Source organism: Quercus lobata, chromosome 3 (assembly GCF_001633185.2).
Source record: "Quercus lobata isolate SW786 chromosome 3, ValleyOak3.0 Primary Assembly, whole genome shotgun sequence".
Taxonomy (NCBI): domain Eukaryota; kingdom Viridiplantae; phylum Streptophyta; class Magnoliopsida; order Fagales; family Fagaceae; genus Quercus; species Quercus lobata.
In genome coordinates, this window is record NC_044906.1 from 33,932,426 (window position 1) to 33,951,511 (window position 19,086).

The 19,086-nt window shown below is 32.8% G+C and overlaps 1 protein-coding gene across 1 annotated transcript; it reads left to right on the top strand.

Moving 5' to 3' along the window:
* Positions 1-11,120: 11,120 nt before the first annotated feature.
* On the top strand, positions 11,121-14,536 carry LOC115982694 (myosin-binding protein 1-like). The gene is made up of 3 exons (XM_031105374.1): positions 11,121-12,793; positions 12,886-13,068; positions 13,149-14,536. The coding sequence occupies exons 1-3, from the start codon at positions 11,404-11,406 to the stop codon at positions 14,519-14,521; spliced, it is 2,946 nt and encodes a 981-aa protein (XP_030961234.1). The 5' UTR covers positions 11,121-11,403; the 3' UTR covers positions 14,522-14,536.
* Positions 14,537-19,086: the final 4,550 nt, after the last annotated feature.

Consider the following 19,086-nt stretch of genomic DNA (forward strand, 5'->3'; position numbering starts at 1 on the left):
GGAAAGTTCATTAACTCACATAACCACCTACTTGTCACTAGAGTGATTATCATGCCATGCATCATTCTTGTGCAGTGTGTGCTTCATGTGAAGGGTTTAGGGTTGGACTTCACATAAACACGTGTTTTTGCTTAACTTTATCTTTGAGCTTACAACAAATTTTTTTGTATGTGCTCGGTGAGCAATGACCATTGCACATTTGCACATTTTGGAGTCAATGGACATGAAAACTCAAACCCACCTATTGCAATCCTGAAGATGGTGCAAGTTGTAGCAGTAGTACTAGTACAAACTACAAAGCAATAAGACCAGGGGCAATTAACACTACCCTTTATAATGTGTCCTTGCCAAAAAGTAAAATTTGAATGTGAGTGCGTGTGTATTTGTCTCACTGCATAGGTTTAGGGCCCAAAAAAAATGCGATTTTTACTGTAAAACCTTATTCAAATAATGTAATGATGATATTAAAATAGGAAAATTTTCAAACAATTGATTTTTTTTAAATAATGTTTAATGAGTCCTTAGTATTGGTCTTATTAATTTGATGGCACCGAGTGAAAGGGCCGTTACATACTCTAGACTACAATTTTTACAAAATACTTAACAAATTGTAGATGTCAACTTGTGAATGGTAGATAATAAAGTAGCGTTAATGATGTTAATTCAATTGTTTGTGAAAAATATTGTGTTTGTAACATTATTCATGAGAGAGAGAGAGAGATTTTAAAAGGCAAGAGGGGAGAGGGTGGAAGGAAAAAGAAAAGGCATGGGAGATGCATGGAAGAGCATGAAAGGGGAGGCAAAAAAGAGAAAGGAATAAGGGGACTCACTGTGACTGTCCCACCTCTTGGAGAGCTCTCAAATCATCATCATTATAATCCCACATCCCTCCCCCATTTTAGTTGTTTTCTTCTCTTTCTTGATTCTTCTTTTTCTCTCTTTTCCCCATTTCTTTAATTACTAGAACTTCCAAGTCGTGGTATCCCATTAGTTATCACAGCTGTTTTTTCATTAATTATTATTTTCTACATTGTATTGTTAATCTTAGAATCCTAAGTTTCAAGGTACCTTGTGTTGTCAAAGGACGAAGAATAAAGAAGTTTGATTTTGAAATCTACAAATACTTTGAATTGTTCTTGTTTTCACAATTTATTAACCAGAGAAATTGAAATCCACTACTTGGTCAAAGCCGCCTTCGAAGTTTGAAGTTGAATACATGCGGAACCAAGGAAGAAAAAATTAAGAGAGAAAAGAAAAAAAAAAATCTTTAATAAATTTAATATATCTCATTTAATTGGTAACGATCATATTAGACATAAAAATCTGTCTAAGTTTTCAATTTCGTCATTAAAATTTCAAAAGTAACAATAGTGTCTTAAATAATGTAAATGATCCAATTTTATTCATACACTAACCCAATGTTGATTTGTCTTTTTTTCTTTTTTTCTTTTTTTTTTTTAATTCAATAGTTGGGACCTTGAGGGAGAGAATTTAAATCCAAAACATCTCCGTTGAAAATATAAGGAGATGCCAATTGAACTACAAAATTCTTAACAATGTTAATGTGTCATTGCGATATTTACATATACAACAAAAAAGGTCTAGGCCCTGTATGGACAAACTACCAAATCTGTTTGATGTTTAGCTTATAAGAAAATGCGAGAAAATGCAATGATATAAAAAGGGTTATAAATCTATTTTATTTTTGTGTTTAAGTTTCTATTAGATATTTTGTATATCCAAGTATGTTGTAATACAAGTTTGATTTGACTATGGTAGTGGAAGAATGTTATTTAATCTTACTTTGGAAGTGGAAGAGTGTTATTCTCTCTTTAGAAGAGATAGAGAGAGAGAAAAAAAACAATAGTAAACAAGTGAAAAAATTATTGTCCGTTGGCTCAATCAATTGAGCTTGATGAGACAATGAGTTGGCTCAAGCAATATGTTAGCTAGAAGGGTTTCAGGTGAAACTCTTTGTTTGAAATTTTGATGAGTTGACTCAAGCGAGATTTTAGGCAAGTTTCAAGTGAACCTCTCTATCTGGATATTCTAATAAGTTGGCTCGAGCGAATTTCAGGCAAATTATGCATTTAGTGGCTTCTACAGAATTTATGGCCAAAGAGTTGCACCACTTGGCATTTAAACATTTGTAACCGTAAGAAGATTGTTTTTAACTATTTCTTAACTGTTAAAATACTTTCTTTCTTTTTTTCTTTTTTCTTTTTTATGGGAACTCTCACTCTCACTTTGTTTATTACAACAAAACATTGATTTATATTATAAATACTAAAAATGTGGGTCTTCTCTGAAAGTGCTATTGGTAGAACCTAATATATTTCGACGACAACAAAAATTCATTATATGCTATTTGATTGTAAACATTTACAATTTAAAAGACTACTTGCCTTTTTTCTTTTTTACCAGAAATATGAAATTTCATTGAATGGAAGGAATTAAGTATTACCTAGACTTCTATCACTTCTCAAACTTTCACAAAAAACTACCATTTTACTATACAGGTTTTACATTTTTTGAGAATTATATAAATCTTACAAATTGATGTGTTACTAATCACAAAAAATATTTGAACACTTATTTATGTTATCTTATTGAGGTAACACTAATCACATTCAATATCACATTAATTTATTACATATTTGTAGTAAAATTTGTAATATCTTTAGTCGTTTTCTTAAACACTTGACTTAGGGTTTATTTGGATACTACTTATTTTGCTGAAAACTGAAAACTTATTGTTAAAAATACTATAACAAAATAATTTTTAAACTATGAATAGTACCGTAGGACCCAGATTTACTACTTATGCACGTTTTTCACAAATTTGACTGGGTTGTGAACAGTGCCCTGGAACCCAGCCAAAAACGCAAAACTTAAAATAATTTCTAGGCAAACACACCGCACGTTGCAATGGATTTTTTTTTTTCAAGTCCTCCAACACGTTTTGAAAGGGCTCTTCCCAATCTCTCTCTCTCCAAGTTAGTTTTTATGATTTATCCTTTTTTTTTTTCTCCCTTGTAGTATTACTTTATGCTTGTGTGATCTACGTCTCTCTCTGTCGGTGTCGACCAGAAGCTTAAATTAGATATTTGATTTTTTTTTTTTTTTTTACAAGTTCTATACTGTTATTCCTGAATATTGCGTCACCTACATGTAATCTCAAGAGTGACTGAAAAAAAAAATAATAACCAAAAAAAAAAAAAAACAAAGAGACAAATTCGAAATCGCAGTCTGGGTAGCTTTATTTTAAGTATTGGATTCCGATTTCATTACAATTATTTAAAGCACAACCGGCTTTGGGAAATGAATATACTATTTTGGCCTAGTGGAAATGGATTATGTTTGATGTAAACATTTCAAATGAAGGAACATTTAGAAAAATAATAATAAATAAAGCAAACATTTGATATCAAGAAACTTACATATAGATGACCATGATGTGTTCATTATATTAGAGATCTCAATCGAACTAGCCTATTAGCATGCGTACAAGTGTAGGCTTTTCATATCTTTCTTCCTCTTCTTCTTCCTTTTTTTTTTTTTTTTTTAATAAGAAAAAAAAAATTCCCTTTCTTCTCTTTATCTTAAATAATAATAATAATATTATTTTAGAAAAATTCTCATGGCCCGTGCAAACTGCAAATACTAGAACAGTCGAAGGGTGCCTAGATAGTGAAAGAATGTATTACTAGTCCTTGTTAAAAATGAGGAATCATTGTTTCACACAATATCCATACTTTTATATTGGATATTCACTTCTTACTTGTATGAAAGAATACATTGTTAAATGTGAAAAAAACACAAAAACAAAAAACAATAACAAACAAACCATACTTGAAGAGCTCATCTAACAAAATTATTTTTCTCTTAATCAAAATGGAAGCTTTGTTTATTGAGGATAGTAGTTAAGTATGAGACACAAGTGAGGCATGATGTCAAAAAAGAAAGGAACTAGTGTATTCATGGTAAATGTGATCCTTTACCCAAAGGTCTACACTTTTCAATATTAACGGATGCATACACCCGTTATTGCTTCTTTGAATACATAACGATCCGTGGTTTGTGTCTCACTCTAGATAATAAATGCTTGTAATCCACATAAAGGAAGATAAATAAAACAGGGGGAATCATGTTCGTAGTGAGTAACAAATAAATCCATTTTGTTTCGAAGCACATGACCAATGTTCGAGATACCTTATTCAAAGGCAACGAGATGGACTTTTGTGTCCTGCAAAAGAGCTCAGCCATAAGGCTAGACATATGGCCAAGAGTGCTAAAACCCACAACCCAACAACCCAAATGGTTAAGGATAATGGCTTTTTTTAGAGTCAGCTACAAATTCTTCTCAAGAAGTTAGTTAGAGTTAACTATATGTATTGGATTCATTCATAATAAAATGATTAAAATTTTACATTGTACGTAAACCTAATGTAATTACCCTCTCCTTTTCACGGGCTTGAGATTGATTGTGAACAAAATATATGACAAATTGACAGTAAATACAAACACAAACGTAGTTTTTTTTTAGAGGGAACACAAACGTAGTTAAGAACTATTATATGCATTCAGTTTCAACTTAATGGGATTATTCTAAGCTAAGAAATCTCTCAATTGCATTATGGGTGGGTAATAAATAAGCAAGAGCATTATGGTAACTTAATTTAGTATGGTCGGAACTTGAAGACCTGTCAGTCATAAGAGTGGTATGCCTAACATACTGTGATTGGACTCCATTGCCCCAAAAGTTGCATTGAAGGCCACATCAATCAAAATCACATTAATTACTCCATCAACTTTCACATGAGCCTTTCACTTAGCATTTATTGTGATGTGACATGTCCCTTAACAGGATTCTCAACCAATTGAGAAGAGTACCCGGACCGGCAAAACAGGCATGAACGTGTCACATCTAGTCAAAAGTAACATATAAATATCATGATAATTTTCCTATCTAGCATGTGCCAAAGGTATAAAATATAAATACCCCCCTCCCATTCACCAAGAGGTACACATTCAACACCCAGAACTTGCTCTCCATGAACTGCCTCTTTTCCTAACTAACCAAAAGTTTAAATTGGAGTGCTCATTGTTGTTCAGTGTCCTACCATGTTTTGTCTGTGCTGGAACTAGAACTAGTGATATCGAACTTCAGCTATAGCTCCAATTTCCTACCCATATTTACCAAATCAACTATCAAATTTTGTTTTTCATCCATTACAATTACCATGAACCCGACAAAGGAAAACTAAATAGATGAAAAATAAGAATAAAAATCATAAGATGTCTTTAAAAACATCCAACAATAGTAGCTCCTAGAAACACTGTGTATGTATATATATATATATATATATATTCAGAGAAAAACAAGTATATATTTAAATATTTCAATAGAAGTGCTATGCATAATACTCATAATTGAAGTGAAGTGCATGTTAGGCATTTGGAAAGGTGAGTAACATATATAATGGTACGAAGGAAAGAACTGGTGTCACCGTTTGAGAGACATATATGATGTTTTACCACCCGTGTTACGATTAACAAACCACTGCACATGGTCAAATTGCGGCCATCTTTGTGGGACCATACCAAAAGTCTATCCTCCCGTACCTCTCCATCCTCGCCTGCATTTTTCACCATCATGCTTGCTAAAGTTCATGTCCACCTACACTCTAAGCACCTATAAATATTGGCTGTCTGCAAAGGGGTTTGGTTCGCATAACACAGGACACGAACACAACACGTGTTTAAAAATGACCAAGTGACAAGTGTTAGGATCATATCTCGTTTAATACACAGGTGCACTAGATGAAAGCTTATCACTTATCTAATTAAAAATTGCTATATATCCAAATTTGTCTTCTTGGAGTTGTATAAGCAATGTTGGGCAAGGTCTTGTAGATTTGGATACTCTTTTTTTTTCCCTTTTATTTGGGGTCAGGATGGTTAGTTTCTGTAGATGTGGACACTCTAACTATCGAGCTTATCCAATGTGAAATAGAATCTGATTCGATGCTTTAGCCTTAAAACTATTTTGAAAAAGAAAATATTCTCCTATATGATATCTTTTAAATTTTCAATGGGCATAGCCATCAAATTATGACCCTTTCACAAGGGCCTTAAGCCACAATTTGAACACGAAACTGAAAGTTTGAAAGAAAAAAAAGAATTAAAAAATAAAAAGCCATTTTTTTTGGCATTGACATAAATTAACCATGGCCCCTTAAAATCATATGGATGCTTAAAATCAAGGTTTAAGGGTTATCATTGAAAATGAAAATAGGGTCCATTGTATGATTATTGTACACGATTAAGCAAAATACTTTATGATTTATAATTAGTTTTTTCTTGGATGATGTCTTTGTAATCACGCTAACTGTGTAGATGATGCCCACGGGTCCCCTCTCCAATTGAGTAAGGGTACCACCAATAATATATATCGTTTTTTCTTTTCTTTTTCTTTTAATAAAAGTCAATTTATAGTGTGTTCTTAGGCGTCAAATTTGAAATTCTCAAGCAAGAAATTAGGAATAGGATCTATGTGGAGAAACCTCTACACGACCATTCAGAGAGTGGAACAATATATATATATATATATATATATATATAAACAATTTTAAGATGTATCAAAAATAAAAATTTTTTTTTAATAATTCAATAATTAGAGAATGAGGATTTGAACTTTGATTGTTATCTTTATTAAAAATGCGGAGATATGCTAACAAATTAAACTACAAAGCTCTTAGTGAATATAACTTTTTAGTACTCTCTATATAAGTGCTCAAAATGACAAAATCCCAATACAATAGCTCATTAATTGGTTCTTTTGGACATTGATTTGCACCCCTTTATTGCATTTTGTATCGCAATTTTTTTTTTTTTTTGAGAAATTTGTATCGCAAAATTAAAGCAAGAGAGAAATTAGTAATGTTCATGGCCTTCGGACCCTTTTCATTTCAATTTTAAATTTGCCTTTTGTGGGAACAAGGTTATACTTTAGGTCAAAGAATTAAAAGCTTAAAGAGAAATAAAGTAAAAGGAAAACACGACATAAATTCTAAATAAACTTTTGAAAGAAGGTTAAGCTTTTAATTTGTCCTCCAATAAAGATAGTCTTGTTTCAAATTCTTGGTTTTAACCCTTAAGAACTTTTATCTCATCCTTAAAAGGTTCCCTATATTTTAAAAAAGTATACTTTGGTTAATTACAAAATTACAATTAAAGGTCCATTAAAATTTTTTTTTTTTTTAATGGATTTCTCTGTGCTGTCTACTTGTAGGCTAGTAGCTCTAAATTTATCTATTATCAGCAAAAGTAGAAGAGAAGAAGAGAGAGCAAAGTCAGTTTTTTTTTTTTCCAGTTAAATTAATTTATATTTTTGATATAAAATAAATTTAAATTAGAATGGAATCTTTTTTTTTTAATGAAATTAACTTAGAATGGAATCAGAGTTAGGAACTGGTGGGACAAATAAGAAACATATAGAATTCATGTTGTAAAATTGACAAAAGCAAAAGCAAGCATAAAAGTAAGATTCCTCTAAAAAGGATCGGGAGAAATAAAATATGATTTGATGTAAATAAACATATAGTATTGGAAGCACAAATACGGGTATGAGTACGACACAACAATACAAGCAATTTTTGAAAAATTATAACATGACACAACAGATATTACATTGGTATGCCACAAGTACGACACCCCTCTATACTTCCTAGCAATATAATGGGTTTAATTATTATTTATTTTTGCTTTAAATTAAAATATAATGGTTAGTACATAGGGTTGAGACTTGATTTGATAAAGCAGTGGGTAAAGAAGATCAAAATATAATAATTATGAAATTTGAAAAACAAAAAGAGGAAGGGGCAATGGGTCTGCGCTTGGCGGTGCAGCCCTGGCCTAATTTCCACCCAATTATACCCAAGCAGCCAGACTAGCTAGGCATTACAGTTTCTCAAGCCATCCTATTTCTGTCCAAAAAAATAAAAAAATGACCACATGAAATGAAATAATCTCAATGAATTTTCAAAGATGACGATATAACATTCCAGAATTTGGTTACTTAGTTTCTATGTTGATTAGAAAGGTTTGTATATGTATATATATAATTTAGATGAATTGAGAGAATTTCCTTCAATTGTAAATAGTCCACGGTTTCTATGAATTACAAACTGGTGCATATTCATATATATATAAGCATCTATTGAATCAACTTTTAATTCCTCTGTGGTGAAAGGATGGGCACAAAACCTTTTTTCGTAAAATTACCAGTGAGAGTTGAATTTTACTTCAGATCATCATTTAGCATGCTTTTATCCAATGGCGACTCCAGGAATTTTGTTTAGGGGGGTCATTAAGAAACTTAAATTAAAAAAATTTTAATAAAAAGAGAACTTAAATATATCAAGTTATCGACAAAAAAAAATTACAATTTTCTTCTACAAGTTTTCAAATTTTGAACAGTGATTAATCTTTGGTTGAAGATTTTGAGGAAATATTATGGGAAACCAAAAAAAAAAAAAAAAAAAAGATAGTTCATTTTTATTTTGTTAAGTTTGTCTAGCATTTTTATTTTTATGCAGTTGTTATTATCTATTAATTTGTCATTGTTTTTATAAAAATATTTTTAAACTAAATGAATAAATTTAACTCATTGACTCTGTATTAATTATTGACGCACACAACCACACTCATTCATACATAAAATAATATATTATGTGTCTACTTAACCAATTAAATACTTGAACAATCACTAACTTTACAATTTTTCTTCTTGAATTTTTCTGACTTTATAACAAAAAGTTATTATAACATGATAACAATATACACACATGTAATAAACCCTCTCTATTTCCTAATTATTAAATTATATAAAGTTATATTATATTTATACTGTATACGCAAATATCCACACACATCATTATTCACACAAATAATATTATAATGAAAAATAATGCACACAATTAATATTAGACACACTCAAACACATATAATAAAAATTTATAATGAAGAGTGACACTTATAATTCACAAACACTTACTCGTACTTTTAGAGTTGGAAATACTTGTAGAAAGCGTGTATAAGATTTAAGTTAGGGTGTGCAAAAATATTTTTAAGAATAAATTAAAATATTAAACTAACAAAAAAATATTATAAATATATATATATATATATTTTTTTTTTTTTGGAAGTCAAGGGGTTCATTTGAACCCCTGAACAAAGGATAGAGCCGCCCTTGCTTTTATCACTGCTCCAGGACAACTCTGATATTATGCTTTCATTTTCTTTTTCTTTGAAACAAAATTCAACCCGATCGCATTAATTGTTAAAATATATTAAAATATTACTAATTGTTAGAATATATAAAAATATTTCCATAAATATGTAGACCATAATTTTTGAAAATATTATAGGTTAGTGTGCTTTTATAATACCATGTATCAATGTGGTTTTAAAATTCCGCATTATACCACAGGTAGGGTTTGTGTCCAATCTGGACTCGACCCAGCCATTTTGGGTTGGGGAGATCAAGACTCATCATTGACTGTGAAGGAACGTTAGATCAGGCCTCATTGGGTGTTAGTTGAAGGCGGGGTTTGTGGCAAGGGAGTAGATTGAATCAAATCTAGCTAAGATTTTGTCAAATTTGGCCAAATTCAATCAAGATCTCATTAGATTTGGTCGAAATCTCCTTATATCAATAGAGAGAGAGAGAGAGAGAGAGAGAGAGAGAGAGAGAGAGTTAGATCTTACCATATTTTGACTAAATTAATGATTGGTGCTGGAAAACTCAAAGGAAATGGTGGAATATCAAACTAGTCGGGTTCTTCGAGTTTCAACCTCGCTCACCCGCCATGTCCATCGAATCGATCGGAGTCCAATTTAGTTGACTATTGTTTGGCTAGTTTCGTCGAGTTCAGTTGATCTTGGACACCCCTAATAAAGATGTAATTGCTTAAAGCTTTCCATGGTAGATATAGAATTGCAAGCCATCAGATTGAATCATATTATTATCTTGTTTCCCCTTTCTCATTCTTATCATTTTTTTAATGTATTTTAACATAAACTAATATATTTTTAATGTCTGGTATAGGTCTTTATGGATTGCCCCATTGGGGCAACTACTTCATAATTCATACCATAGGCTCCTATATGAACAAAATGAAATCAAGTGAAATCTGAAATAAATAATTTTCATGTTAAAAATTAAAAATAAAAATAAAAAGCTTAATGAGAAATAGACTTGCATGATGAACTCAAGCATCTGCATCCTAGACGGGGCCTACAAGTTACTTTGAGAATGGTCCCCCTCCAACTCATTTTTTTGGGTTGGTGGGCCACCCATTTTGTTGGCCTAAAAAGAAAATTGGGATGGAGCTGGCAGGAGTAGCCGAGAGAGAGAGAGAGAGAGTGTGTTTGTCTGTTTGATCAGAAGTTAAATCTATTCCCCTAGTCAGATTTATTGTCAACCCCAAAAAATTAGAAGTAAACCGTATTATCAAAATAGTGTTTATTCAGCCAAAAATATTGGAGGAAAAAAAAAACAATAGCCATAATCCATACAGATCCACTTTCACCAAAGTTTTATTATAAACTATGTTTATAAATTTTGGTTGACGTTGACTGATGCAGAGAGTATATGTATATGGTAGATTACATAATAAGTTAGGACGGCAACTAGAAGAAGACCCTAGCTACACCTACACATGACCTACTTTTGTAACTTATAAGAAATATGTATTCTATATATGGTATCCACATTTTGTATCTTCTTTAATGACATTCACATACCATTGTTGAAAACAATTTGCACCAGTATGTGTAGGTGATTCCATGGTCTCTTTAAGTCCTACCTATTGATTTGAATATTTCGGTACTCAGTTTCTTGCTTTAAAGTTTAATCAAGCTCTCAAATTTTCAAAAAAGAATGCTCCATTTTCTAACAGAAAATCAGAATCCACTATTATGTCCACAGCAATCTAATGTAATCTACAAGTTGTTGAATATTAAATGTTAATTTATTTTGTCAAAAGTAATATTGATGATGCCTCAATATAAACATTCTTTAATTACATTAGACTCAAACACACATTTTGTCTATTTGCTCAGCCTCTTAGTCCTCTTTCTCCTTCGGTTGTCATTCCATTAAACAGTCTTCTCATTCGAAATAAAACCACTTCCTCATCTTCATTTGTTCTCTCTCTCTCTCTCTCTCTCTCTCTCTCTCTTAAACAGTTCCAAATCTTGTTCTATCTTTCTCTTTTGATGTTGTTCAATCTCTCTCTCTGTCTCTCTCAGCATCAACACTAAACTAGCCTACAAACTTTCTCTTTTAATATTGCCTTGAGTTACATCTCTGTATATCCGAAGAGCATAGCAGCATCAATGGCTGCAAACAAGTTTGCCACCATGTTGCATAGAAACACCAACAAAATCATGCTTATGCTAATCTATGCCATCCTAGAATGGATTCTGATCATTCTCCTCCTCCTAAATTCTCTGTTTTCTTATCTGATCATTAAATTTGCAGATTACTTTGGTCTTAAAAGGCCCTGCTTATGGTGTTCTAGGATTGATCATATCCTAGAGCCTGGAAAGAACAAGAATTCCTATAGAGATCTTGTTTGTGAAGCTCATGCGTCTGAGATTTCCAAACTGGGATACTGCTTGAATCACCAGAAACTAGCTGAATTGCAAGATATGTGCGAGGATTGCTCGTCCTCATTGCAACCAGCTGATAGTCCCGAATTCTCAAAGAGGTATGCTTTCTTTCCATGGATGAACAAGATTGGTGTGATTCAGAGTGGTGATGAAAATTTCAGTGAAAATGGGGAAGGGAATTTGAAGTGTTCTTGCTGCAGTGTGAGTGTGAACTTGAGCAACAAGTTCTACCCTCCTTGTATTCTTATCAAGCCTTCTTGGGAGGATTTTGATGACACCCAGAAACATAATTTTATTGCAGAGGCTGATGTTGTTGCTCAAATTGATGAAGGTGATCAATCTGATCAGAGCAAATCAGATTTTGTTACTAATCTATGTGAAGATGAACAGAGTATTGGAGAAAACAGGGGAATTCAGATAGTTTCTGATGTTGTCATGGATGGTGAGTCTGCAAGAAGAGAAGAGGAGGCAGAGGAGAACGGTTCTGTATGTGACTTCGGCTGCAAGGAACTGGTCGTTGATGAAGACGATAAATTGAATATGGTTATAGAAAAAGAGCTAGAACCCGTTAAGGAAGAGAGTAATATGAATTTATCCATGGATGATCAGTCTTGTGATCAGACCGTGGCTCACGTCAATTTGAGTAAAGACACCTTCCATGAAATTCAGCCACAGCATCTTGAGTTTTACATTGATCAAGAAGATTGTAGGTTGATTCCAATTGAATTGAGCGGCTCTGCTACCACGGAAGACCAAGGTCAACCTATATATAAGCTGGAAGATCAAGGATATTGTGAGAATCAAGATGTTATTTTGGATTTTGATATGCACATTGAGGCACAAGCACAACCGGTTGTAGAGAATTGGCACAGTTCAGAAGAGATGGTGGCATTACTTTCAGCCCTTGAGAGTGAGGAGGAACCTAAGGTTTCAGTGCTTGAATCCATGGTTCTGGTTGAGACTGAGAACAACTCTATTTTGCGTAAAGAAGTTGAAGATTTAGCGAAGGAAGAATTTGAACAGGTTTCTATAACTCAAGCCACTCAAACATCATCTAATGATGATGATGAGGATGAGGATCAAGCAAGAGAAATGGATTCAGATGCTCATCAAGGTATTAGATTTTGTTTAATTTCATTTAAATTATATTTTATTCTCTATTTTGAGTGTATATACACGAGTCTAATGTTTTTCCATTACATGCAGCATCAGAAGAAGCAATTCAAATGCAAAGCAATGAATTGGATATGGAAATTTCGATAGGGACAGAGATTCCTGATCAGGAGCCACTTGATGAGGCTCAAACCCTAGGGGCTCTTCCTTCTTATGAACATAGACAGGAAGATCCTTCCACAAGCTCTGTCATTTTGCATGTTGATGATGATAACGGTAAGCTTTAGGTTTTTATTTAACCAACTTTAGAAATTGGAAACCCTTTGGCATATGTTAATATTGTATTCTTATGTTAGGTTCTAAGCAAGCTGAGGAAGAATTTTTAGAATTTAAAACCATGTCGATAGAAACAAGTAAGCAAGAAATAAATAGTCATATATCCTTGGGTCTGGAGCTAAATGAAATTGAGGAAGAAAAAGTTCCTGATACACCAACTTCTGTGGATAGTTTACATCACTTGCACAAGAAATTGTTACTACTTGAGAGGAGAGAATCAGGAACAGAAGAGTCCTTGGATGGAAGTATCATTAGTGAGATAGAAGGTGGTGAGCTGACCACGGAGAAGTTAATATCAGCATTTAGAGCGGAAAGGAAGGCTTTGAATGCTCTATATGCAGAATTAGAAGAAGAGAGAAGTGCTTCTGCTGTGGCAGCCAATCAGACAATGGCAATGATAAATAGGCTTCAGGAAGAGAAGGCAGCAATGCAAATGGAAGCTTTGCAGTATCAGAGAATGATGGAAGAGCAATCAGAGTATGACCAAGAAGCTTTGCAGCTATTGAATGAGCTTATGGTGAAGAGGGAAAAAGAGAATCATGAGCTAGAAAAGGAGCTGGAAATATATCGTAAGAAGGTCCACGATTATGAGGCCAAAGAGAGAATAATGATGTCAAGAAGGAGAGAGAGTAGCACAAGAAGCACTGCTTCTTGTAGTAATACTGAGGATAGTGATGGAATATCTATTGATCTGAATCATGATGTAAAGGAAGAAGATAGCTTCTATGGCAATCAAGAAAGTAGCAGCCAAAACACTCCTCCTGATGCAGTTGTATTCTTGGAGGAATCATTGGCAAACTTTGAAGAAGAGAGGTTATCAATTCTAGAGCAGCTCAAGGAGTTGGAAGAGAAGCTTTTTACATTGAGTGATGACGAGGTACAACATTTTGAGGATGTCAAACCGGTTGGCTATTCCTTCCATGAGAATGGAAATGGATACCATAAGAATTCAGATTCTGACACTGAGGTAAATGGTGTTGATCAAAATGGTCATTCCAAGGAAATGAATGGAAAGCATCATCAGGAGCTAAGATTCAAAGGGTCAAAGGCAAAGAGACTTCTTCCCCTTTTTGATGCAATTGGTGAAGACTGTGAAGATGGTTTGGTGAATGGACATGAACAAGGGTTTGATCACGTTGCATTGCTGACACCCTTGGACGCCAAATTTGAAATGGAGAAGAAGCTTGCCATTGAAGAGGAGGTAGATCATGTGTATGAGAGGTTAGAAGTACTCGAGGCAGATAGGGAGTTTCTAAAGCATTGTATAAGCTCCTTGAGGAAAGGAGACAAGGGTTTAGATCTTCTCCAAGAGATTTTACTACATCTTCGTGATCTCAGGAGTGTCGAAGTTCGTGTCAAGAAGATGGGGGATGGTGCTATATATTCACTTTAAGCTTAAATGTCTATACCCAACAGCAAAATTACAGGTATTATTCTGTTCCATTTACTCATTCTCTCCTAGAATTGAATTGGAAAGTCATTTGTTGATTAATTTTGTGCACTTGGCACCATGCAGATTTCTCTATTGGAGTTGAATGACAACTGCAAATTAGGACAAGAAGGCACCATCCTGGCTGTGTTTAATATAGCATGGCATCAATGCATCAATGCACCTCTGCATTTTCATCAAAATTCAGTGGAAGTCTCTTTATGGAGAGGGAGGCTACTTGGTCATATTGGTGGACTACAAAACTGAAGTCTGCCTTTTTTTTTTTTTTTCTTTTCCTTTTTGTGATTTTTGTGTCCAAGTAAGCCCAAATTTTTGTGGGTTGTGCCCATCACTAGCTTTTGAGGGAAAGGTAGATGATGAGCATACAAGTGTGTAGTCTAGTGATATTGAACCACCCTGTCATTTTCTTTGTATGTTGTGAGGAAAGGCCTGGCTTGCAAAGCTGGACAGATCCAACAAAGATTCCAGTGCCAGGTACATAGCATTAGTTTATTTAGACACTTAGAGATTTAGGCTACTCTTTTTGTCCTTTTTTTTTTTTTTTTTTTTTTGGGGGAAGGAAAAGAAGGGGTAAAAAACCCTTTCTTTTTTTCTCATCTTTGCATCATTTCATCATATGAGGTTTGTTTATTATCGAAGGGCAAAGCTGAGTTACTTGTATACTACATGTATTCATTTGTAAGTATATAAAGTGAGTGTTTGTTTATATTGCTTTGGACTTGTATGTATTGTTTGTTTTTAGGTGTATGAGTGAGATGGATGTACAACAGAAGACAGACCATAAGACAATATAATGAGAAATACACGAAGCAAAGATTGCTTTCACAGTTGATTTTGCTTTAAGCATAAACAATTCCTGGTTGGTAGAAACCAACAAAAAGTAAGGTAAAATTAAGACAGTTATTAAAAACAAAAGGTGATTGGTCTCACTAGGAGTCTAGGACTGCGGAGTGATTTGAGTTATTATCTTTTTGTGGAAGTGAGGCTGCATGTCTTGGATCTTGAGTGTTGCATATAATTTATAGCGGATCAGCATGCACACTATCTATTGTTTTGTAACTTAATTGACACTGTATTCTTAACTAACACGTCTAAGATTCAAATTATCAAAGAACCAAAAAAAAAAAAAAAAACTGCCTTTAGCAATCCTCCACTGTCCACAATACTTGAACTAAGCTGGTCTTGTAGTATTCATATTACAGCCACGGTCCATTAGAAACATTGAAGTTAATTTGTAGCTCTTTTGCCAATAAATAGTTAATTAACCAGACAAAAGTAGTGAGTTCTAATTAGCTCAATTGGTAAACTCTCTAATAGTTGAATAAGATATCTATTCTAGGGTTCAATCCCTGTCTACACCAAAAACCGATTGGTATCTTAGTTTGATAATAAGAGCTATCATCAGGAGTAAATGCCATAAATTGAAACTCTAAAAAAAATTTATTAAAAAAAAAAAAAAAAAAAGAGACAAGAGTACACATAATACAATCGCATGAAGATGCCAACTTTGTGTAATTATTGCAACCACAAGAGTAAACTCTGTTAAGGATGTGAATTAGCAGAACCTAGTCCTAATTAGGTACATAAAGACAATTTTAAAAGTGCTGATATGTGTAAAAAATGTAGAAAAGATTGGGGAAAAACATGAAAAATATGTACCTTTTTACATATAAATTTGTAGGCACATGCCACTTTTGGATTTGAGCAATAATTACTACACACTTCCTAATACACACTACCTCCCATAAAAATTTAAAATAATAATTATTATTATTATTTATAAAAAATAAAAATACAAATAAAAAAACTTGTCACTCTTAGCGTAGGCTGTGTAAATTTTTTTTAATCTATTTTAGCATAAAAACCTACTTTTTCTAATTTACATACTCGCTTTTCAAAACAACTCAATTCAGATTATCTATTTTACACTACATTTCATTAAAATATTAATTTTTCTTATTTTTTTAGTTATTTTCCTTTCTTCATACACAACAATCACCATTCATTTTCTTCCTTCATGGATAAGTAAAGAAACAATAAAAAACTAATTACAAAATAATAGTATCAGGGTAATTTTACACGGTTACTGTAACAAACATGTATATTTACACAACTTTATATGGCCTTATATGAGTGAATTTTAAACTTTTTTTTTTTTTTTTTGAGAAACAAACACACACACACAAGGAAGAGAGAAAGAGTGAATTTTAAACTTGGTTGGCTAAAGTATGATCATTTTTTCTATTATACAAGCAATTATATGAGAGCACTAAAGTGTGGACATTTTTAGAAAATGTGGATATTATGCAAACTAGTTTACATCCAAGCAATGTAAAACGACAATTAGTGTTTGGATTTGCCCCAAACTAAAAGCTTAAATATTGCCATCTTATATCCCAAAAAAGAAAAAAAGAAAAGAAAAAAGAAGCATATAAATGGGTTTTACTTTCAACACCATATGTACTTCCTCTAGAGAGAGTGAAAATTAGGCGACTTGTCGTAGTGCGAGGATAACATAAATAAATTTTTATACCTAAGTTCTTGTTGTTACAAACCTACAAGGTAGGAAAGTACTAATATGGCTTTGATTAGCCCATGTGACTAATACCTAACTTAATGTAAACGACATGAGGAGGCAGCCTTTATTTCAATGAAGAATATTCTTCCTCCCCTTTTGGTAGAAGAGGGTAGCTGTAATCTAATGATTAATATCACTGACTTTCGGCGTTCTTTGAAAGGTTAATGATGATTAAGTTAAGGTTCAGCACCTTTCATTTTGATCTTTCGAATAAAATAGATTTGTGACTCAAAGATGTGCTTTTTTTTAAGATCTGTGATGTATTGTCCCCATGTTCTTGTACCAAAGCTTTCTTTCATTAATTTTTGGATGTCTTAGGATGAATTAGTGGGTTCTTGTAGGGCTTCTTTGTTTTTTTTTTTTGTTTTGTTTTTTTTTTTTAAATAGATATATAATGGGATAGGGAGATTTGTTCTATAGGGTTTTTAGTATCTATGCTTTAGAGTTTAGAGTTTAGACGGCTACAGCGCACTTGGTTTAACTTCGAGGCCTAAAAATATGTAAAAACTTATTTGTTGATATTCAAGAATTTTTTTAATGCTATAATGATGTAACTTATGATGCAACCCAACTTAAACTCCATTTATTTTGTTGTTAAATGTTTTTCAAAAAACATTTTCAGCAATTTTCAATATTTGTTTCATTGTAAAACCTTAGTTGAACCTCAAAACATTTTTTGTTAATTGGAAAACTTGTATGTATAAGTTGTAAAATGTAATATCAACTCCCCCCCCCCCCCACCTCAATCTCTCTCTCTAGGGGCGTATAAAAAACCTACCAAACCCGACCCGACGCGTCGGGTTGGGTCGGTTTTTAGGCTTGGTGGGTTGGGTTGGGTTAGGTTTGGGTCATAAAATTACATACCCGCCAAACCCGACCCACCCATATTTAATATATGTTTAAAATATATTATATATTAAAAAAATTAAAAAAAAAAAAAAAAAAAAAAAAAAAACCAACTGTAGAGCACTTCCTCAGTTCCTACTATTATATATACTATAAAATCCTATTAGTTCTTTTAATATATATTTAAATATATTATATAATTAATAATAAAAAAATTAGATATATTTTGTTTATAACTGAGTTAGGAACTCATGTATATTTTGTTTATAAGTGAATTAGGATACTAGTTCATTTATATTTTGTTTATCAACTCAGTTGGATACTTAAACATATTTTGTTTACAACTAAGTTGGAATATCAGTTTATATATTAATATATATTTTGTTTATCAAGTCAAGTGACAAATGTGATATATTTTTTTTGCTCAATTTAATAATAATAGTAATAAAAAAAATTGTCCAACCCATGGATTCAACATGGGTTGGGTTGGGTTGAATTTTTTTGACCCACCATGGTGAGTTGGGTCAAAAAATCCCCTCAACCCAACCCATGCATACCTCTCTCTCTCTCTCTCTCTCTCTCTCTCTCTCTCTCTCTCTCTCTCTCTCTCTCTCTCTCTCAGTATTGGGGCACAAGGATGTCGATGCGATGGCATGAGGCAAGCAATGGTTGTTGGTGGTGAGTTGGGAGGCGAAGCAGCATTCGTTCGAAATCAATGCAATGGGGTTGCAGGGTTCATGATTGGTTCAAATCAGTAGCAATTTGATGGTTTTGTGGGTAGATTTGGTTAGGTTTGCACTAATCCAATCATCTTGTGTGCGGACCTAGCTAGATTTGTGCCGACAAAATAGTTTTGTGGGTAGATCTAGTTGGATTTGTGCTCATATGTTTTTTTTTTTTTTTTTAATATCTTAAGGAATACAACCGAAACACCGGAAAAGAAAACATTTTCCTCAAAAAAAAATTTACATTGGAAAGTATTTTACAATGAAATTAATAGTGCCTTTATTTATAATCGCTAACAATTTCTGTCTTTTTACACTAATATTTTTTTGTTAGATAAATAATAGGAGAGATGGGATTT